Source organism: Hippichthys cyanospilos, chromosome 1, assembly GCF_059441005.1.
Source record: "Hippichthys cyanospilos isolate Australia breed blue-spotted pipefish chromosome 1, RoL_Hcya_1.0, whole genome shotgun sequence".
In the NCBI taxonomy this organism is placed as follows: domain Eukaryota; kingdom Metazoa; phylum Chordata; class Actinopteri; order Syngnathiformes; family Syngnathidae; genus Hippichthys; species Hippichthys cyanospilos.
In genome coordinates, this window is record NC_142369.1 from 15,705,874 (window position 1) to 15,728,964 (window position 23,091).

The 23,091-nt window shown below is 41.3% G+C and overlaps 1 protein-coding gene across 3 annotated transcripts; it reads left to right on the forward strand.

Annotated features, from left to right (window-relative positions):
• Window positions 1–647: 647 nt before the first annotated feature.
• On the forward strand, window positions 648–22,797 carry lzts1 (leucine zipper, putative tumor suppressor 1). Of its 3 annotated transcripts, none has more exons than XM_088422251.1 (9): window positions 648–792; window positions 12,531–12,820; window positions 12,906–13,031; window positions 17,721–17,883; window positions 17,981–18,366; window positions 19,248–19,430; window positions 19,517–19,645; window positions 21,100–21,294; window positions 22,170–22,797. In XM_088422251.1, the coding sequence occupies exons 2-9, from the start codon at window positions 12,587–12,589 to the stop codon at window positions 22,617–22,619; spliced, it is 1,866 nt and encodes a 621-aa protein (XP_088278377.1). In that variant the 5' UTR covers window positions 648–792; window positions 12,531–12,586; the 3' UTR covers window positions 22,620–22,797. The 3 variants fall into 3 exon arrangements, with proteins under 3 accessions (XP_088278377.1, XP_088278394.1, XP_088278385.1); XM_088422268.1 differs by having other exon boundaries at window positions 12,583–12,820; XM_088422259.1 differs by lacking the exon at window positions 648–792 and adding an exon at window positions 10,581–10,698.
• The last annotated feature ends 294 nt before the right edge of the window (window positions 22,798–23,091 follow it).

A 23,091-nucleotide genomic window follows, 5' to 3' on the forward strand; every position in this document is an offset into this window, starting at 1 on the left:
AATGCAATCAGAACACGGTGCTTATGACGGTATCCATAAAAGCTGATGCAGGGGGAACGTTTACCTGGTTACCAAGCAAAACAGTACTCTATGTGTGTGGCGCACAGGCAATCAACTACACTAAAAGTTTATAAATCACGGCCCGTTATTATAAAGCTGTAGTTATTTGTGTTTGGTGTTTCAACTCCAAGCCCCATCAGATAGAGGAAATCTCAGGTGAGGATGTATGTCCGCTGGCGCTGATCCTTTTGTAACTTTTATTTGTTTGTTTAATGAGTGCGCTGCTTTAATAAAACAGATAAAAGATCAAAATAAAAAGTTGATTTATCAAACATAGCCCTATTAGTGTCAATTGTTCACTAAATTTCCAATTGGGATGTGTGCAATACTGGATGGTAATCACAAAGAAACAGCCACTCCACATGCAAGAGCCATGGCCCGATGGGCTTTTCAGGAAGTAAAGGACCAAAATGGAAAGAGAAGTGCATGCTGGAGGAGGATTTAGTCAAGCAGTGTTTGGACGATGAGTGACGGAGCGGAGTGAGATGGGAATTCAGGGGGGAGGCTACAAAGACGCACTGTAAAGAGGGGGCGGGCAGAGAGAGCCGGAGCGACTTTATGGAGGAATGTGAGTGTTCAGTGGACGGACTGATTGCACCACTGCCCGCTGTTGACAGGAGGCGAGGGAGGCACAGAGGAAGACACCAACATCATCATCCTCGGGCACGGTGGTCCACTCCGTTTTGGGGAAGAAATATTCCATGTTTGGGAGAGGGGAGAGAGGTGTAGCAGGTGAGTCACCACAAAATTATGTTGAAATTACTCAGTTAGATCTGGTAACTTTGAACTTCAGGAGACTTCCTTTTTCTTAACTTTATTTGCTTGAAAGTTAGTGGGCTCAGATACTGCATTGAATTAATTCTGTCTAAGTTTGGTTTGCATGAATTTCAGCGGGATGTCCCCACTATGATTGAGGAGTTTGCATTCACAAATTTGCCCATCACCAACACAATCGTTACTAGGACAAACTTGTTTCAATGGTGACCTTAATGTGTCATCTAAGTTCCAAACCGTATTCTGATCATTTTGTTGAATCAAACAGGAAAGCAAAAAGTGTTCAACTCTGGTCAAACTATGTGGAATGGTGGCAGCCTATGTGTAAGACATCCATGTTATTAGGGTGTGACAAGGCAAATGGGCACGTCCAAGCATGTTCAACAGCGCTGTGCATTGTCGGTGACTTCAGGTGTATGGCAGGTTTTTTGAAACTGTATTAAGATGTGTCATGAAATCAGTATATTGGGAGTATCTGTATATTGGGAGTGTAACTGTATCTTGTGGAGGCGAGATGATTCCTTTGAGCAGATGACCATGAAATGTGTATGTATGTTTATGTGAAAGTTAGTTAGCCAGCTAATCAAAGTTCCAGCAGTCTGATCAAAGAAGCTAATCTCAGTAACGCATTAGCACCTTTCGTGAGTTTGCTTTCGGTTTCTCTCAGCGCTTTACTCACAGCAACAAATGAATGGAGTTTGCATTAGAGCGACTGTTTTAGCTAGCTCAGCTAAAGAGTTGCATCCAAGCCACGGCAATGGCAAATGATTATGTACAACACCAAAAGGCGCATTAACCGACCCGGATTCTGCCTTTGACCGTAATGCAAAGTGGGATGGTGGTTAAAGTAAGTCGCAATCAACCAAAAAGAATTTTCAGAGTATCAATTAAAAGAGGCAGCCCCCAGCATGCTATCAGTACAATGGTGGCTGCAGTTATACTTGTAGGTTCAAAAGACAATTAGATGTTAATGTGAAGCTTTGTAAAGCGCTTCAGGCACCCCACCGTACAATGTAGAAAAAATGCAATATGTGAACTCCATTTACTGTTTAGATCACCAATATTCAAGACTTTTGAGACATATGATACAAGTATTCATCACAACCAGTTGGTCCTCTTTTTCAGTAGTTCTCAAATGGTGGTACAAATATAACTGGGGGTACGTGACATTTTATCAGGATTTTTGCAGGTATCATCAACTCTAATTTAATGGTTTTTAATGCTATGACAGGAACAGGACATTTTTAAAGTAACAGTAAATTAACTGGAACATGAAGTAACATTTTACAAAACTGTGTTACAGTAGGTGGTTCTGTGGCAATGGTTAGCATGTCTGCCCTACAGTTCAGGGACACAAGTTCATATGCATCTCGCTCCGTCCTTCCTGTGGAGTTTGCATGTTCTCCCTGAGTCCGTGTGGGTTCCCTCCAGGCACTCCGGTTTCCTCCCACATTCCCAAAACATGCATGTCAAGGTTATTGGACATACAAAGTTGTTCTTAGGTGTGTGCCTTGCAATTGGCTGGCAACCACTTCAGGGTATCCTCGACCTATTGCCCAAAGTCATCTGGGATTGGCACCAGCAAGCAAGCGACTTTTGTGAGGATAAGTGGCTATAGAGAATGGATGGATGGATGGATGGAAGGATGGATGGATGGATGGATGGATGGATGGATGGATGGATGGATGGATGGATGGATGGATGGATGGATGGATGGATGTGTTATAGTGATTCCTTGGCAAAACGTTGTATACATTTTTTTTTATTGTTTTCTACAGATGCACATTGTCATGAGTGACACAACTTTCTGGCAGACGAGCCAGGTATAAAACAGATCTGTCTTGTTCTATCTTCTGGAGGTGCTGAATAAATTACGCCTAGAGATGCCACTACAAACCCTAAATTCAAAAGTTTTAAAAGTTTATTAAATCAGACCTGGATAAGACTGCCCTCTATTTTCGGTCTTCTTTTCTTTTCATCCAAAAATGTGTGGCACTGGATAGGGGTACTTTGCAGAAAAAAAGAGTGAACCACTGCTATTTCATGTCTTTGGTGTTACTCTGTTTCCCATCAAAGTCACTACAAAGTCCTTGGCTCTGCCAAACTTGGTGCTGATCAAATTTTTGATCCAAAACTCTGAATATGTGCAACCGACTGTTATCTAAGCAGATTGGAAGTGACTCATACTGGAATGAAAACATACTTGCACCGAGATTTGAAGGGGGGAAAAGGCTCAATTTTGGCTCTATTATCAGCAAAAGGCTCCTTTGTTTTTAAGGAGAATTCCTTGTTGAATGCAATTGACTTCCTAAATGTGGGCTGCATCGCCACTGCATACGACCTACTAAGGAAGACGCATCTTAAAATAACTGTCCCAAATAGAGCATTCCCCTCATGAGTGAAGCCACTGAGTCAGTGACATGCAGCGTTACACTAGCTACTGTCTTGGACGTGACTTTTTTTGTAATTGAGCATTACATCCAGATGCTCTTAACGTGCACCCCCTGAGAGGGAGGAACCTGCAGCCTTGCCCCTTGTAATGAATAACTGACCACTACAAAGTCAAATGGCTTGTATTTTGGAGACGAGCATAGGTAGCTCCCGAGGCTTGTATTTCTAGTGCCGTTCTAAAAAATAAAAAATCTTGACCCTCAAAAAGGGAGCCTATTCTATCTCCTTCCTCCTACATTATACCAACCGCACGGATACACGTGCACACACACAAACATGCACACGCACACACAGAGCTTGAGCAGATTAGGAGGTGGGAGGATGGTTATGCTCCAGAGTGACAACCTTATCACTCGCTGCTCAGCTTGCAGGGTCAATGAGGCCCCCGTGCCAGGAAAGGCCTCATTCTTTTCTACCTAGCCATGCACATACAGTATAATGCTTCAAAAAGACTGGCTTGCTCTGTATGGGTGTGTGTATTACATGCTGATTTGGGATTTTTCATTTAAATGTGTAATTTGTGCCTCTAAGGGCCAATCATGCAAGACAGCTTGCATTAAACAAGCCATGTAAGGTGCTTTTACAAAGGATGAGAGATGGGCAGTAATTTAAAAAGTCCATCGTACATCCACGCATTAAAATCCACTTTGCTGTTTTTACTCGGAAATAAAAGCCTGGGAGCTGAATATTTTATATGACAAAAAGACCAACTTTTACAGAAGACAAATTTCCCTTTGGAGATACACTGGCCACAACATTATTTATTACTTGCTCATTCTAAAAAGGTCCAATGTGAGAGCTGACAAATTTCTCTCCATCGCTACCATTGCAAAGACTACAGCTATCGCGGGTGGGTCCCCACTGTCGTAAATGTCTTTTCTCCATTTTTTCCTGTAGGAGGAAGATAACACCTAAAATGGGTGGGAGTGGTGTCTAAATTATAACATTACTTGACAATGCGAGGTGGCATATTTATAGCATTTAGCTCAGGAAACAAGAAAGTAAAATCAACAGTTTGTGTTAAAGCACATACGCGCATGATAACTAAATTGTTTTTCATCTGCAATTAACACATTTTAAAAAAAATTCACACTTGCTATCAATTGAAAATGACATCACATGCTCAAGGCACCGACCAATCCTGGCTCAGCTTCGGAATGTCACATGACCAAACAGAGGAAACGTGAGCGGGGTTTGGTGGTAAGGTCAGCCTTGAGCACATGTGATGACATTTTTAGTAGACAACAAATGGAAAAGTGTTTTTCAACAGATTGTCTATGAGAAATAATTTAGTTGTCAAACTGATTACAGACAAAATCTCAACATTTTACTGTTGAAAATATCTTAATATCTTAATATGTTTAGCACTCCATGAGTTTACTGATTTTTTTTTTTGTTTGTTTTGTCCAGAGAAACAGAGGTCATTGATATTTGCACTATTAATGTTTATACGCTCTTCCTAATCGGATAAAGGCAAATGAATTTTCAGTGGTATGTTTGCTTTTGGAAAATGTGGGCTAAAAAAAAAGACAAGAAAAAAGTGTAGTAACATGTTTTTATGGTAATGGGTATGAGTATATGCATCAAAGTAAAGACTGTTAGAAGAAAGTTCCAATTATTGTGCTGCCACACTGAGCATCACTTTAGTTCTAAATGCTCCCATTTAGGCCCCATTAAAGACGCATTTACTTGCATGCATTTGCAGCTGTAACGCTTATGCAAATGCCTGTATTGCATAATTAGTATCTAACCAGCCGCACAAAACCAGTTGACATCCTTATCTATTAATATGTGAAGCGCTTGATTGTTTGGTTGACCCGCTGTCTCATTTCAATGCGTCATCTGAAGGCAATCTCATTTCACCAGAGGGGCTACGTCATAAAAAAATCTGGCCTGGTATCAAAGAGGGGGCCAACAATGAGCGCAGATGATGTGATAACCATTTGATTAAAATAGAACACCCATCCTCCGCATCCCAAATCCTTTCACAGACAAGACTGTGTGCAGGACAATGCACCAGTCATCAGTTTATTATGCTCTCTCACACCATAAATCTCTCTCATAGGCACCCGGTGCACATCTTTCTCTTTCAGTCCGCGCCTGGCGCTCCGCTCTGTCACTTTGGGCCCTGTAATGACTATCTGCTATTCTGCTCTTCACCACTGAAGCCCCCATTCATGTCGAATCTCCTTATACAATGCACTAAAAGGATTAGCCAATTAGACGTTATTTGGTGTCGTTGTGAGTGCGGTCAGTGGCAGAGTTGGGGTGAAAGTGAAAGATAGATGGCTGTCTGCACCTCACACTTCATTCCCATTTCATTTGCTGCTGGAGGTCACATTAGTCATCCCTGCAAGTCGGGCAGCCACACAGATCAGGATACCCGCGTGCGTGTGTGCGCATGTCTGACAGGCCACAGTGGATGACAGAGAAAGTGATGGAGTATTACTCCTCAATAATTCAACCCATCATTCTGAGCTTTCCCCGCCGTCGTCGTCCTCCCCCTTCTCTTGCTCCTGTTTAATTTGTGAGTTTAATTTCCCCTGTGTCATGACTATGATAAGGGGAAAAGCCTGCTTCATTACACGGGAGTCATCATCAGTTACTTCGCGTGAAACACAGATTGATTCCGGTTATCTAATGTGTCGTGTTACATAACACTGGCAGAAATATGTCCAGCATTTTGCATTGAGGCAATCGAACATCACAGTGGACGCCCGGCATATCATGTAACACCAATGTGCAAAGGTAAAACTGGAATAGTTTTGCTGTTTAGAATTGGAATCAGAATGTCTGCTAGAGAGTAAGTGGTAGTGTCGCCAGTCCTGACCAATGACTTGGCTGCCTAAGAGGCGACTTTCGTCCATATATACTGTACAATGTGACTGACTAATGGGTGGTCCAGGTTGTAGTTTTCAATTTGACCAAAGTCAATTGGTATAACGTCCAGTTGCTTGAACAGTATAAGTGATGCTCACTCAACCCATCTTGCCTCTGAGCGAGAGGAACCTCAAGGATCCAGATGATAGACACATGATGCAGAAAACCGTGCCAAGCGATCAGGTGACCACAACATAGGTCCAATAAAAATTTGCGGGCCAGTGAAAGAAAACGCAAAAGCTGAGGAAATAGTGTGTTTCCTTAACGTTAATTTGAGTAATGCGTGCATTTTTTCACTAACTGCTTTACAATGGTACACAAGTAGTTCACAAATGCAGCAATAGTGCAAACAAGGATGTGAAAAGAAGTTTCGTTGGAACACTTGTTGCTAGACACAATGAAACACATGGATTGCAAAGATGAATCAAGATGATTTTCAACAGATAAGGTATACTATTTTGTTGAAGGCGAGTATTATTGTAAGACTGTTAAGTGAAATTTGCAGTACTGAAATGGCATCATGTTATACGTGACCTGCTCTGGCTAAACAATTAACTTCCAACGAAATGACAGAAATAGATCGAGTGGCCAAAATTTTCAATTTTGAGAATTCCCCAAATGCACTCGTTAAGGTTTCTATTTTCCTCTCGGAGCAGGCAAATGTTGTAGTCAAAAGTGTATGAAAATAAGTGATTAGTCAACAATATGCATCATAGCTCATAGTGCATGTTTTAACCTACTTGGATCTTAAACATCTCAGGGAACTTACAAACCTGGTCATAGCACACCCTGATAATCTTTAGCTATAATGTCACTTCAGAAATGATTAAAAAAAAAATTCAAATAAAAATCAATAAAAACCCGCACATCATAACATGACTCGACAACAGCACCGAGTGCTGCAGTGTACATCCATGCTTTAGCTTGAGGCTGTATTGACTATGTGAAAACGAATAAATAAATAAACATCAACGATCAGATTGAAATCAGTATTCAGCTTCATACACCAGCAAAGATAATGAAGATAAATGACTACCTATCAAAAACGGCATGCTAAGCAATCTTACCTCAGAACGTATGTAAATGACGTCATGAAATCCAAACACCAGCAAATGTTTGTAATTCCATCGATTACATCAATCAAAGTTTCAAAATGAAGCTCTCCAGGGAATGTTCATCTAAACATTTTGCATAGGTCTTCTTTACAGAACTAATATTAACGAAAGATAAGTAGGATATTTTCCATTATGAAATAACATTGAGAGTAAACACAACAGGGAACAACACTGAATCCCTGTGCTTAAACCAATTACAGTGGTGCTGTCTCACAAGATCATGCCATCCAGTGATGTCAGTGAATAACATCTATAGACTTACTGAGACTCTTGCACCAATAAACCCCACAATAAAAACCAAAAAAAAAAAACTTTGGATGCTGCCGAAACACTTAAGTGCACCACGGGGGCATCCAGTGAGTGAGCCACAAACGCATCGAGTGGTTAATCCACAAGGAACTGTGGATTGAAGTTTTACTTTTTTAGACAGGAAACACGTTGAATGTAAATTCAGAGTACAACTGACTGTAGTCTTGTAGTGATCGATCATCAATCTATGCAAAATGATCAATTTTAGAGATTCATCTAATCAATGAAACTATCCATCGTTTAGAAAAAAGAGCAGCACAGACATTTTCAACATAACACTTGATTGTTAGACTACTGCACTAAAACATCAGTCACAAGATTGGTTGCGTTTACTCGTGGAGAGTGCCCCCTGATGGCACATAAAATAGTAGTTCAAAGTCAAAATCAATATTTTGGTAGTGTCTTCTTATGTCTTACTCTGTTTACTGGGAGATTGCCCAGTTGTGGCTAGTTTAAAAAAATAAAACTGCAGCTACGTCACACTGGACGATAAACTGCAGGGTTCCAAGTGTGAGAAAAAAAGTAATATGGAATATACAGTAATAAAATGTAATAGGATTAAAGGAAATACAGCCAATTCTACTTGCAAAAATACAAGTGTCCAAACATGGTAAACAGGGACCTCTGGATTAACCCGTTCAGTGCCACTGATGACGATAGCCGTCAAAATGCCTTTTCACAGGACCCCACTGACTGCTATAGACCTCAAAATGTTTATTTATTTTAACTGGGCTGGCAGTCAATGTGTTAACTTTATATTGCTGATAATATTTCAATGGGAAAATCCATTTAAGAATAAGTTTAATGAGTCTAGGGGGATTAAGTTGCAGGCAAACAAAGAAACAAATTCTCATGATAACCCCATACTTTGGAGGCAGTACTGAAATTGCAAATCATTTAAAGCGCAGTAGCCACAATAGTAAGTTACCAAAGCTGTAGAAAACCCGGCCCTCAGAACAATACGGCGGCCGAAAGTGACCTAAATAAACAGACACCGTGAACCAGATAGATTATACATGCATCTGTTCAAAATTAACATACAGACAGTGAGAATTAAAGCTGTGCCATCTGGCAGTGTGGAGGTACAGTGAAAAGTTTCATGGTTATTTTGTGAAAGAGGCAGGTATAAATCTCACAACGTGCTAGCTTGATGCTGCCTTCCACTGGCTGCAGTAAACACGATTGGCTATGCTCTGAGCTTGGTGTATGAGAGTGTGTGTGTGTTTGTGCGCGTGTGTAGGGGGATGCATAGAGAGCTGGAGTTGCTTTGTGTCAGGCGGGTCAGCGGGTGCTCAAACGTTGTGTATGATACCCCCTAGCCTAACACAGACAGTCCCCTGCTTGGGCACAGCTGTGACAAAGAAGTGCAAACAATTTTGCACAGATAAAAGAAGAACACATGTATCTATCATCCCTCACCGTCTCATCATAACACTTACATCACATCAGCTGCTCAATGCAGTATTGAGCATTTTAACTTTCATAAATATTAAATCAAACAGACATTCAAGAGAAACCGAATGCAGTACAGGCATACAAGCGAGCCCCTGTCCATGCAGTTTCTAGAGCTTCAGTACAAACACGCGATCTATTGGAAAGACAAATTTTGACTGACACTAAGATTACGATTTTACCATTTTGATATTGTTATAAAGGGTGGTGCAGTGATTAGCACATTCGCTTCACAGTTAATGGGGCCCGAGTTCAAATCCAACTCGCCCCAGCCTTCCTGTGTGGAGTTTTCATGTTTTACTAAATCCACGTTGTCCTACTATGTGGGTTTCACTCTTAAAATGTCTTATTTTGCGCTCCGTAGGTGTCTCACTCTGCATAAATGAGTGGCGGTTCACTGTAAAGAGCCGTTCAAAAGACTATTGGTTTGTGAACATCACATCACTAATTCTGACTCCACTCCATTCATCGTTACTATCAACAAGTACACCAAGTTTCATTAAAACCAAAGTCGGCTTGGTCAAACCCACCAGGTGATTTGGCGTGGAATGAGACAATCATACTTTGTAAAGGCAGAATGTTTTTCTACCTCTGAGCTCAGTTTCTCATTAGATTGTGCAGGTGCACCTATAGTCGAGGGAAAAACATTAACAGAAAAGGGTGACGCTGCGATAGTGAGTCTCATTCAAAGAGGAGAAAATCCTGCACATAAAAATGTTCTTCCCAGATAACATGATGTCACCAAATGTTCTCCCCATTGATTTCCTTGCGTATGGCCATGAAAATGAATCAGCAGATATGTTGCAAAGCTGTCTGTTTTCTTCACATTACGGAGAAAATATAAGCCCACTTGCGACATCTATGGCCTGTTAGATTTACACCCAAATTGTCCGCGCCGCTCCGGGACCATCAAATACAGTATATCTTCAATTCTTTGTTGTTTTTTTGAAGCACACCTCATACGTTGTCCCGCCGGACTCGTCAGTTTGAATATGTGTGGCACGGAGGTGGTCAATCACACTACAAGTGAAACTCTCCAGCTCCTTTCTCCATTGCGAGCTTGGGTCCTTTATTTAACACTCAAATATGGTACGGGGCCGTTTGGAGAGAATACGACAACAGGAGTACAATACAAAGAGCGGCACACTTCAACACACAAAGAGTAAGCGAGCAGCTTTTTTCCCTCCTTCAGCTGAAGGCTTGTTTGCTTAGTGTGGGTGCAGGGCACGGAGCGGGACAGGGGGACGGAGGGAGGGGATGTTAGGGCATACAAGGCTGATGCAGGAGCAGGAGGTGTCTGGGTGACAGCGGGGAGAGGAGAAGGAGGGGGGTACCCGGGCGAATCTTTTGTGCGGGCCTCGAGTTAATCACTTGAGCGGCACACGTCGCCTCTGAGGGTGCACATGTTGTACACTTGATCCCCAGGGTGCAGTGGGGGGTGTAAAGAGGGAGGTCGCAACACAAATACGCACACACAAAATTCCATTTACATGTCAGTTATAATGCAAAGCTGACCCCACCCCACTATTCCACATTATCAGACCCTCTTGGCCGAGTAGCGTTTTAGTGTTGAAGAGCATTATGTGTGTACGTTGGGTCTCCACAGTCAGACGTGGAATGATAACTCTTGTGAGGCCTGCTTAGAGATGGATGCTTAGTAAGTAAAAAGCAATTTGACTGTTTTTTGTGAGTGCTGCGAGTGTGGTAGTGAAAGTGCGAGTAACACAATAGGAGCAATGCGGGCATGGCAATGACTGTTTGTTTTTATAAATGCAATGTTAACACCATTGATTTGCTCTGTTTAATATCTGCTTGATTCATGGGCCAGGTGATGAAATTCTGAATTAGCTTTCCTTTATTTTGGCAACAATCACACTTTTGTTTCCTTTGAATGACTTTTTGTGTAAAGGTTTCTCTGTGCCAGTTGTGCTGCTCCCATTATCTTCCTCCTTATTGCATTTCATTGTGATGTGGTGACTGCTTATTGTTTTCTCCGATGATGAAAATTGATCAGCGCTCACGCCATTATTCATGCTTTTTCTCTTGTAATCAAACAAGCAAGTCAACTGGCACTGGTGGCGTGCCACATTAGGTAAAGCTGTGTACTATGCTGCTGATTTACAAACATGAGTGTTGTTTTTGTGAGAAAAAAAAAAAAACGTTTTGATTGACACTGGCAAAGAGGACCAAACAAAGCTAAAATACCACAAATTTATATCTAAAAAAATGAAGTGGTGGTTTGATGTTTGGCAAAACTACTACTGAAATTATTATGATTTGAATAGATAAACTGTCAAAGATTTTGTCAATCGGATAAAAAAAAAAATACTTTGCATCCCAGATAATATTTAACGTTGAGAAGCTCAAATCACAAACTTTTGGACATGTTTGATTCAAAACCTTCAATTGATTATCAAAAATTATTCTTGAATTTGATACTTGATTAGCTGTCAAAAAAGGTATTAATTGTTGCACCTCTATGTATAAATCACATATTATGAACATGTGACAGGTCTTAGTTGTTCAATTACGATATCAGTGCAACTAAAACAATCACATATGTATTAAATCGTTAAGCGCCAAAGTAGCAATATTGCAATATTTAAAGTATCCTTTTATTGCTAACCGTTTTCAAGGGAGGAATGTGCTAACCCTGACTTATCTAAACCCCAATCAAAGCTTAAAAAAAAATAATGCTTTTAAAATATTAACACAAAAATTGTCTAGCGCCTAAAGGGTTGAAACTATTATCTATATCAAGGCATTTGAGCCCTTAATTGCAATTTATTAAATTGTAGGTGCACATAGAGTGTATGCTGTGGCTGACTGTACTACACAAACACAACCATGCATTCAGTAATCCTTAATGACTCTTCTAAGTCAAAAGTGATGTGATTAACTACACTTTTAGCTCAAGCCTTTGTTGCTGTGGTCATTATAAAGTGGTGAGTGGCTGAGGACCAGCTGGTTCAGGGGTGCCTCTGAGCCTGATAGCCACCGCACTCCACTGTGGGTCAGATCATGTCACACTACATCTGGGGCCTCGTTGTCTTTTTCTGTGGTTGGATTGTATGGCTAGCACTGCTGCGAAATTATTCATGAAAAATGAGGGTGTAAACATAAAAATGAGAATTTTTTTTTTCAGTAAAATGAAGGGAAAGTATTAATCAAACGTCAGCAAATGGTCAGTCAATATCCTAATTTGCTCAAAAGTGGAACACAGAGACCTTTTGAGACCCATCCAACGGTTAAGCCATAAATCTACACACAAAGCTGGGCACGGAGCCAACATTGCCTTTTTTTTTTCTCTTCCACTGTTTACTTTGCAAATGAAAGCACACCTGCTCCAGATGCCGCTTCTTCACCAAACAGGAAGCAATGAAGTTAAATAAACAACAGTTAAATTGCTTTAAAGGTGGCACAGGCATGAATTTTATGAAGAAAAAAAAAACTACTTTGCAACTTTAACTTCAGCTCACTGTGTTGCAGATAAACTCGTTTAGGGGGTCATGAACTGAATCACCCCTTCACTCACCTGCAGGACCATGGGGAGCGTCAGCAGCCTCATCACCAACGAAGAACTCAACAGTAAACAATGCAAGGGTTCAGAGTTGAGGTTGAAAAACAGAACGAATCAGCCTCGACGCAACGGAGGTTGCAGCCTTGATGGCTTACTCAAGTGTAGCTTCACTCAGGCTTCCTCCTCCTCCCCCATCCATCTCCCTAAAGGCCTCTCCCACTCCCGGTCGGGACGAAGCGAGGACTTTTTTTACATCAAGGTGGGCTTATGTGCGTTTCAATGACATGAACATGAGATATAAAAATGAATGCTTGTGGACTGAGTGTTGTATTTGCTTCACAAAGGTGAGCCATAAACCGAGGCCAGCACACCATAGAGGAGGCTCATTGGAAGACTGCATCAGTGGGCGGAATAGAGAGGAAAAATCTGGCGAGCGACCAAAGCTGATGCTCATGTCAGGGACTGATGGGGTAAGCATAGCATGCTCTATTGTCATGAACTAAACCAATTTTAAGTTCATTTCTGTTAAGGCCTTCGTTGGTTCAAGCGGAAATTGATACACAGCTTTACTCAAAGTAGGGACTAGAGCAATTACAAAACGCAGCTCGACATCGCAACATCCATGCATCCATCCGTCTAGAGCCGATTATCCTCACTGGGGTCGCTTGCTTGCTGGTGCCTATCCTAGCTGACTTCAGGCAGTAGGTGGGGGGACACCCTGAACTGGTTGCCAGCCGATTGCAGTAATTGCAACATACAGTACGTACTGGAATACAATTTGGATATTGCAAACGCTGCAACTTTGGACAAAAGGAAATGCGCTTCATTTTGGTCGGTTCCTCGGAATGTCTTATTTTAATCATCCATCCATTTTCTATAGCTGCTTATCCTCACAAAGGTGGCAGGCTTGCTGGTGCCTATACCAGCTGACTTTGGGCAGTAGGCGGGGGAGACTAAACTGGTGGCCAGCCAATTGCATGGCACAGACAAAGACTAACAACCATACGTGCACCCAATCAATTTAGTATGTCCAATACACTTGCCATGCATGTTTTTTTGGAATTTGGGAGGAAATCGCAGTGCCCGGAGAGAACCCATGCGGGCTCGGGGAGTACATGCAAACTCCACACAGGAAGGTCGGAGCGAGGTGGATTTGAACTCAGGTCCCTTTACCTGTGAGGCTATTCACTGCACCACCGAGTCGCCCTATTTAATCCATGTCTCGATGCTAAGTTTTCCTATGCTCCTATACCACTGAGGGGAGATCGTTGGCAAGGGGTCTTTTGATCTCATAGAGGTTTGTTCAGGTCTGTCAGACATTCGCCTGTACCACTTCTGTCATAGGGGTGTTTTGAACATTTTTAAAATCTAAAACGTTTCAAAGATTACAGGTCAGTGTTTAGTAAGTTAACAACTCCGGTTGAAGTAGGTAAGTAAACTGTCATATTCATGTTACATTTGATCTATTTCAGCCAAAGCCAACCCAACCCTGTTTGTAAAAGATTATATATATATATATATATATATATATATATATATATATATATATATATATATATATATATATATATATAGTATCGCATGTATATTAACAACGACTGAAAAAAACAGAAAACATTTTAATATAATAGAGAAACTATTCATCACATTCTTTTTTTCAGAAGCAGCATGTCATTAACACCTATGCGCACATAAACAATCTCTGTTTTTCAAAAATAGTAGCATGTCCACATCTATTTCAAGGATGCCCTTAACTGCATGAAATGTGATAGTAAATAAGAATAGAAATAATCGAATGGAGGGTTTTGTTGACCCTGTTGGTCAGCTCATGGACTTTTGCTGACTTGCTATCATACTCCTTTGTTAAATTGTTTGAAAATAAGTTTGTTATGGATGCTTGCTGTGCCTGGATGGTGACGAACATGTGCAATTTAGTAGTTCCGCTGCTTGAACAGTTTACAGTTTATTTATGATGAAAATACAAAGCAACTTTATCCATGATGCTGTTGTCAGTCTTTCCCTTGTTTAGGCCGAAATGTTTCTGGATAGACGATTTTGCCCTCTTATTTCGCAAACTCTGTACTCGACTTCATCTTGGTCAGCCATTTTGGTACTTAAATTGTAAACGCAACACGTCAGAACTGTGGTGTCACTTGTACTGGTGGGAAAAGAGAAAAAAAAATAACGACAAAAAGCAGAATAAATGGAAATTTATGTTAATGGTAATTTATGTTACTGTGTTACAACAAAATATTACGAAAATAAGACCTTTTGATAGGCGATATACTGGAAACTGACTATTGTATTGTGATCCGCATAATGTGTCACTTCATATTGCAATATATCAATATCATTGCCCAGTCCTATGATTTGAAAAAACAGCAACAAAACAGAACACCATGCTTGGACCTGAGCAACAAAACATAATAATAAACCTATGTATCATTCCAATATATACTGACAAAAACTTGAAATCTCTTTATAAAAACAGCAAATTTGTTTCTAAATATGTGACTATGACAGGATTGTGTTCTTACCCCTTTAGTGTGACTTCTGTTTTCGGACTGGACAGCTCCTTAACATCGGGCATGTAAGATGTCTTTGTTATGGACAAAATCTTAGTGGTATGTTTGTGAACCACATTAAAACAAAATAACCCCCAACCCCCGCATCATCTATGATTTTCCTACAATGTATATTTGAAAAAGTTCCAGGGAGCCACTAGAGCGGCACTAGAGCCGCCTGCAGGTCTTTGAGTCGGGTGTTGCCGACCGATAGTCTATTGTATTGCAAACTAATTTGTTCCTTGTGTTTGTTTAAAATAAATAAATACATTTAAAAAAAATACATAGAGAGAGAGCCTATAAAAAGTATGACAAATTAAATTTAATTTACAATATTAAGGGGGACACAATTACAATCTCAATCATGTACTCCATGCGCAATATTGTTTTTGTAAACTACTTCCTTAACACCATAAAGATGTTTTGGATGGGAAAAAAATCAGAATGCAGTGCTATCGATGTCTGATTTTATGAACTTTGGAACAACATTTGTAGTGGAATCTCAATGGGTAAAACAGTATTGTGTAACAATATGAGCTCCGTTTCTGGTTTCTTTGCTGGAAACTGTGTCACTAATGGTAACGTGCATCCATATAAAAAATAAATAATAATAACGTAAAGGCATACAATGTTTTGCAGAGTCACTATAACACAGTTTAGCAATCAATTCCTTCATGTTCTCTTTAATTTGTTCTTAATTTGGAAAGAAAATATGCTGTTCCTGTCACGGCATAAAAAAATTATCCAATCAGAATGGCTGATACCTGCAGAAACTCATGTACCTCCTGAAGTGTCTTCAAGTCTACTCCCAGGGACACCCCATTTGAGAACTGCTGCTCTAGATTAGCACTTAACCCTTGTACTGGATCTGTAGGTGGCAATGAATTAACTTATTAAATTCATACGTATATAAAATAGAGCTATACTGTATAATTGAACATTATATGCAAATAGTACTCATTTCAGGTTAAGTTATTTTAGGTGAGTGCCACGATCAAATCAGTTGATTATCTCTTGGCAAGAAGCTATGTTTAGCATCCTAGTAATGCAGGAGCTTATTTAAAATTCACAAAAAACGTTTAATAACATCATGAAGTTATTGCATATGGATGTATATGATTATTTTAAATATGGTACTGCGTGTTACAAAAGAGCAGCAGTAGGTAGATGCAGCTCACATGTTTTGTTAGATTGACAGGATCTGACTTCCCAGGGCTCTATTATGCTCCATTAATGAGTCAGACATTCATGAGTGCAGTCTTTTTTTTTTTTAACTCCCCGCAACATTTAGAATAGAAGTCTCACAGCAGGTAGCAGCCATTTTCCATTGTGAACCTCACCATCTTAATAATTAGCCCTTTCCAAATGAATACAATGACTTGATCTACTCAGGCACATGATTTGAGTGGGCTGAGAATAAGATAGTGAAATGACCTTCTCTAAAAGCTTTATATGCCTAAGGGTCCCCGGGCCAAAATGTGGTGCATAGGAAGCAGAAATGGGAGATGGATCTGAGTCCAACAGAGGTTAGTGGATGGGGAGAGAGAGAGATTTATTTTTTCAAATCAAAAAACACCGTCCCATATCCCGGTCATGTAGTCGCTGAGGAAGAATGCTGAGCTCACAAGCGTTCCCTCTTTACCTCAACATCCCATATTATTAACAATCCAGTAAAGGGCAATTCGTCTTCTCTGTGGCAGCATATGAGAGTGGGCGGTGTAGGATACAGAATGGGGGAGAGGGGGGCAGAAAAAGGAAAGGAGGTACTGTATGGTACCAGTTGCGTGTTTCTTGGTCACTAAGAGGCATTCGTTCTTCACCATTCATTTTTTTCCCCACAGTATAACGCTTGTTAAATATGCCAATATGGGGTACTATGCAATGCTAACTTGATGAGATAACTGTATGTAGTTTGAGTTAGAAAAACAGCAGACAAGTCCGCTGCTGTTCTGAGCAGAACAAGTCTTTTTCAGTAAAGTTTACATTAGCTGCATTGCAGCATCAGTCCTACACATCCATTTTCCTTTATAGCCAGTTGACTTCAGGGGAAAGTAGTACTACACACTACTGAACGCGTCTCTAGTTAGTGACAAAGCACATACACAATACAGTTGGGAGAAACCACCATTCACGCTCATATACACACCATCAATGAGTGAGAGAACTGGACTGCTCCATGCTTAGAAGTCAGACAGAGCAGTGAACCATGATATCAACATCTTTAGGGTACTTCGATTGGATCTGAATCAAGTTAGCTGTATTCACACCAAGAACGGTACAAAATGTCATTTCTTTTAAAGGGGCCACACTGCAGCGGCTTGCATATGTCTGCACGAATACTAAAACTTGGTTTAACCTAACCAGACACTGATTTAGATGGGATAGGATGGGATGGGATGGATACTGTGCAAGAAACTGAAGAGTTAGTTGCTGAGATTTTAGGTTAGCATCATGACATATTCTCGGCTCTGTGAGGCATGGGATGATTTGCATTTTGCAAGGCTGTCAGCTAAAAAGAAGTTAGTGACTAAGAAAAAAAATTAAGGCAGGAGGCGGGTACAGCATTTTTGACAGCATGTCATTTCACTCCTCTAGACCACCGCTGAGAAGTCGCTGGTCCGATCCACTGCATACAAGCCTTTAATTCCCAAGAGCACATCTTCTGCAGAGACACAGCGCAACAGTCTTGACCACATCCTCTGCCAACTGGACAAATCAAAGAGTCCAGACATACAACACAAGCAAAACAGCTCCTCTGGTCTTTATCTAAACTACACTGATAAACGTCAAATTGTTATGATGTGGGCTGAATGCCAAACAGCCCTTAAATGATTCATCCTCACCTTTCCTTTCAGGTAATCTGTCAGACTCTGGTCGGAATTCCATGTCAAGCCTCCCCACCCACAGCACCAGCGGTAGCCTAAGTGCTTCCACAGGCCCTGTCAGTCACAGCGAGGGGAGCTCAAGTCCTGCCAACTGCCTCCATAAGGGACCTGAGCCCAATTTGTCCCCCTGGGTGAACAGCGGTAGTCGAGACAGTGGCTACAAGGCTAGTTTGAGCCCAGGGGGCTTGTCATCGAAGGCTCACAGTAACGGTACCTCCCCGCTATCTTCGAATCGTCCGAAACGTCTCTCTGAAACTGTGGGAGGGAGTCGGTCCCCTCTGACGACAGATGAGACGCTGATTGAAACATTGGAACAAAGACTGCTCGAGAGAGAGAATGAACTGCACGAGTTACAGGTAGGCACTTAGCTCTCATGTCATCTGATTGAGCTTCTTTTAGGTCTTCCTCTAGCCCGCTTACAATGCTGCTCCATCCTTGTCACCTTATTCCCAAGATATTCACAATCTATCTTCTGGATGTGTCCAATCCATCAAAGCCTGATGTTTGTAAAACATCTAACCTGGGATGTTCCCCAAATAAACTTATTTTGTAAATTTAACTAATTCTAAACCTGGTCAGGCCTACAAAAAACGTAAACATCTTCATATCGGCCACCCTCACCTTCTGCTTTTTGTTGTCTCTTCATTGCTACCCCGTAAATGTAAATCATACTGTCTCAATGTCAATAAATAAGCAATACGAATCATGCAAATCCTTCTATTGGCCATAATCTGCCTTGTTCTTAAAACACCATCCTCTGTTTCCCCATTTTCAATTCAACTGTAAGACAGGGAAACTTCTCAGTTGATAAACCAGGAGAAGACACAGATGAATGGATGGATGGATGGATGGATGGATGGATGGATGGATGGATGGATGGATGGATGGATGGATGGATGGACGGCCAGCTAATTGATTATCGGAAAAATAACTCAATTTGGGTTTTTATAATCAACAAATCAATTGGACACGTCTTTTAATTTAAAACTATTCAAATGCACAGAATTGCAGCTTTACAACAGTAAACGTTAGCCAATTTTTCTAGTCCTCCATGAAACCAAATTGATAGTCATTGTGTTGAATCAAAAGAAAGCATTTAATTCAACATTTATCATTCAACATTTAATTCAACATCAATCAACATTTTTGGCCATTTTCTGTCATGTTACGGACAAATCACTCAAAACTGCATAAGAAACTACACTGAACCTTACATACTCTTTCAACAATAAAACAGCAGGTGAGCTATGGGACAAAGGAAGCACCCACCTGTAAGTTATTCGAGGAAAGACAAAAGTGCTGCACTGACGAGATGCAAGAATTGAACTACGGATGTTCCACAACATTACAACAAGCCTCGCAGGTGGTCGCAAACAGCCGGCAAGAGCTGCAGCTGCAGGTGCAGGTCAGCCAACTCCAGGTCAGCCCACCATACCCCTTCACCAATGAGTGACACAACAGGCTAAATGTTTCGCTCCTAACACCCAAGATTTGCGTCTTGTATAGGCAGAAAACCAGCGACTCAAGGAGGATCTCGCTAATCTAGGCCGAGGAAGGGATCTTGTCGAGCAAAGACTCAGGACTTATGAGGAGAGCACGCAACTCGCGCCGACGCTTGAGGAAACTCAGTGGGAGGTGAGACACGACTGTGAAGTCACCAAGCAATGAGAGAAATTTTATTTTTATTAAGATGCTGTAAAGTGAAAATAATTATTTGACCGCAGCACGGAAAATGAAAATAGTGTTACGATCTCAAATAAACACAAAAAACACAGTACATACAACTGTGGACAATCAGCTCAGCTTTCTTAATAAAAATGTCTTTAACAAAACTAAAATAAAAAAAAGACCTCAACCTCAAAATATGTATTGCAACAAATTGTTGTAAACCTGTCAAATAGTTAGAACAAACATATTCCAGTTTTGCAATGATGTTAGTTCTAACTACGTACTTGATAGCTTGATGTACTGAGTTGTAATATTTTTTGTAGTAGATCGAGTCTAATTTTTTTAAGTGTACATATTTTGATCTCATTTGTTGTGAAACCTTCTTGGTATAGAGCACATCTGCTAGGTTTCCTCAGTAAACGCAATTTAATTGACTTTTTGCAGCACTTCTTTTTACAGGGCTCATCATGTCTGTTCCCACAGAGGAGAGCTAATGTTTGCGCTTAAGGGCAACATTTGATTTTTTGAAACAGACAGATAGGCCAGGTTATCTCTAGGTAAGGTATTACAATAAAAAAGTCATTAAAATTATGCATGTAAAAAATGAAATGCATAATTTACTCTGACCCAATTAAGCAAGTATTCCATTAAATAAATACAAATTAAAAAGCCAAATTACAGATTGAAGATCCAAATTAAAGATTAAAGAACATGGTGCCATACTATTCCCACTGGTACTTGAAGAATTCTTCGAAAAGCCGCCACTATATTGGTGGAGTCCACGTTTTCGCATATGTGCAGGCATGAGAAAGTCACCTGACAAAGTAATATTCATTATTTTTTAGTCTGTGGTTTCACACATTCTATGGACACGTCCATTGTTTTCAAGAACAGAGACATACCTTCGTCTATTTTTCTTAGCTGCTTGGCTGCCCAAAGACAGCTGGGATAGGCACCAGCTTGAATCACTGGCTTGCTGGTGCCTATCCTAGCTGTCTTTGGGCAGTGGGCGGGCAACACCATGAACAGCCAGTTGCAGGGCACACAGGGACAACCATTCACAAACGCAATCACACCTATGGACAATTCAGAATCTGAATTGAACAGAGACAATGGCTTGATTTTCATGAACTTGATTTTTTTTTCAACATTTCTTTCTTTGGTGTATATTCACTTCACATGGAGTTTAATATTCCCGTGGTAAAAGGAAAATATCCTTTCCATTCGGAAAAAAAAAAAAAACACTGAAAATGTGTAACATGGAGAGAAACTGTCAAAATGCCAACGCGTGATGAATAATGAATACTATATATGCTTTGGTCTCTAGAAGTGGAACATTTGTTACTAAAATACTCCTTGAACAGCCCCCAGTAACAAGAAAGATGATGGAAAAAAACTGTGATCTTTGCGTCCCAATGTAGGTGTGCCAGAAAGCAGGCGAGATCTCCCTCCTGAAAAAGCAACTGAGAGACAGCCAGGAGGACGTCAACCACAAGCTCAATGAAATAGTCAGCCTGAGGGCACAGCTGAAGGAAATCACAGCGAAGGCAGAAATGCTCGAAAAGGAGAATAAAGACGGCGGCCACAGGCTACGTTCCCGCACCATCGAGGTGGAGGTTAGCATCCATTGGAATCTGAGTCCACATCCAGGTTCAATCCATCCATCCATCCATCCCTCCATTATCTTACACTTATCCGGGGTCAGGTCGCGGGGGCAGCAGCCTCAGCAGTGAAGCTTCCCTGCTTCCCTCTCCGAGGCGACCCGAGAGACATCAACGTGCCCTAGGTCGTCCCTGGGTCTCCTCTCGGGACATTCCCGGAACACCATACCAGGGAGGCTTCCAGGAGGCATCCTAACGTCTCCTCTCAGACTGGAGGAGCAGCCGCTCGACACTGAGTCCCTCCCGGCTGACCGAACTTCCTTATCTCTAAGGAAGAGCTCGGACACCCTGCGGAGGAAACTCATTTTGGCCGCTTCTATCCAGGATCTCGTTCTTCCGGTCATGCTCCGCAGTTCGTGACCATAGGTGAGGGCAGGAACGTAGATTGACCAGTAAATAGAGAGCTTCGCCTTTCCCCAAGATACTTGAACTCCTCCACTTGGGGCAGGACCTCATCCCCGACCCGGAGAGTGCATTCCACCCTTTTCCGACTGAGGACCATGGTCTGAGATTTGGAGGTGATGATGTTCATTCCATCTGCTTCACACATGGCTGCGAACCACTCCAATGAGAGTTGGAGGTCACAGCCTGAAGAAGCCAACAGCGCCACATCATCTGCAAATAGCAGCGATGTAATGCTGAGACTCCCAACCAAGACCCCCTCAACGCTTCCAATGCGCCTTGAGATGTTTTGTGGAAGACTGTAGGAACAATAATTGCATTTTCATTTTTTTCAAAGGGGGAAGAAAAAAAAGAATGAGTTTTAAAGTCTAAGCATGATCACAGAACAAATCATTAAATCTGTTTTTGTTTGTTTTTTTCCAATTTAGGTGTGCCAAAATGAACTCCAGCGCAAGAAAAATGAAGCCGACCTGCTGAGAGAAAAAGTGGGCAAATTGGAGCAAGACGTTGAGGGAAAAGCCAAAGACCAGAAGCCCTATCAGAGAGGGGAGCCTGAGGGGCAAACCTCCACAGAACTCCTTCAGAAAGAAGTGGAGAGACTAAAGCGGCAGCTGAGCGAAGAGAAGGCGGTGCAAGAGGGATTGGCAACCAGTTTTGACCAGGAGAGGCACACATGGAACAAGGAGAAGGACAAGGTCATCAAGTACCAGAAACAGCTCCAGATCAACTACTTGCAGGTACACAAGAAGAACCAAGACCAAGAGCGGCTCATCAAGGAGCTGACTGCTGAGCTGGAAGCCCGGGCGGAGCTGGGCCTGGATCTCAAGTACAGCTCAGGGTTACAGACCTACGATGATGTCATCGCCACTGAGATATGACCGGCTGCTGCTACTTGTACTTTTGTTCTTGATGGAGGCAAAAGCCTCCGCAGCAGACACTGGAGGACATTGTCAATGCTAATCATTGTTATTGTAGCTCTGAACATTTCAACTAGCAGATTTTAGCAATTGTGACATTTAATGAAAAGAATCTAAATAAATTGTAATTTTGTGGTAAGATATTAATTTATTGAAGGTTAAAATAACTTTTGATTGCTATTTTTTACGTTGCATATCAACAGCACAGAAATGACATCATTCCCACAGCAAAATAGACAGTACAATAAAAATCACACTGTCATGGAATTTAAAAATGATTTAAAAATTATCTGTACAGTGGGTCCCCGTGTTACGAACTTAATCCGTTCAGTGGCTACGCTCGTAACTCGAACTGCTCGTATGACGGGCAATCCAAACCTATGTTAATTAGTGAATGCGTGCAACGCGTGCAAAAACCTTAGGTAAAAACACA

Coding starts and splice junctions, on each gene's coding strand:
- lzts1 (XM_088422251.1), top strand. CDS start 12,587: ATGGGGAGCGTCAGCAGCCTCATCACCAACGAAGAACTCAACAGTAAA. Junction 13,032..17,720: donor TCATGTCAGGGACTGATGGG/GTAAGCATAGCA, acceptor TCACTCCTCTAG/ACCACCGCTGAGAAGTCGCT. Junction 19,431..19,516: donor TGCAGGTCAGCCAACTCCAG/GTCAGCCCACCA, acceptor CGTCTTGTATAG/GCAGAAAACCAGCGACTCAA.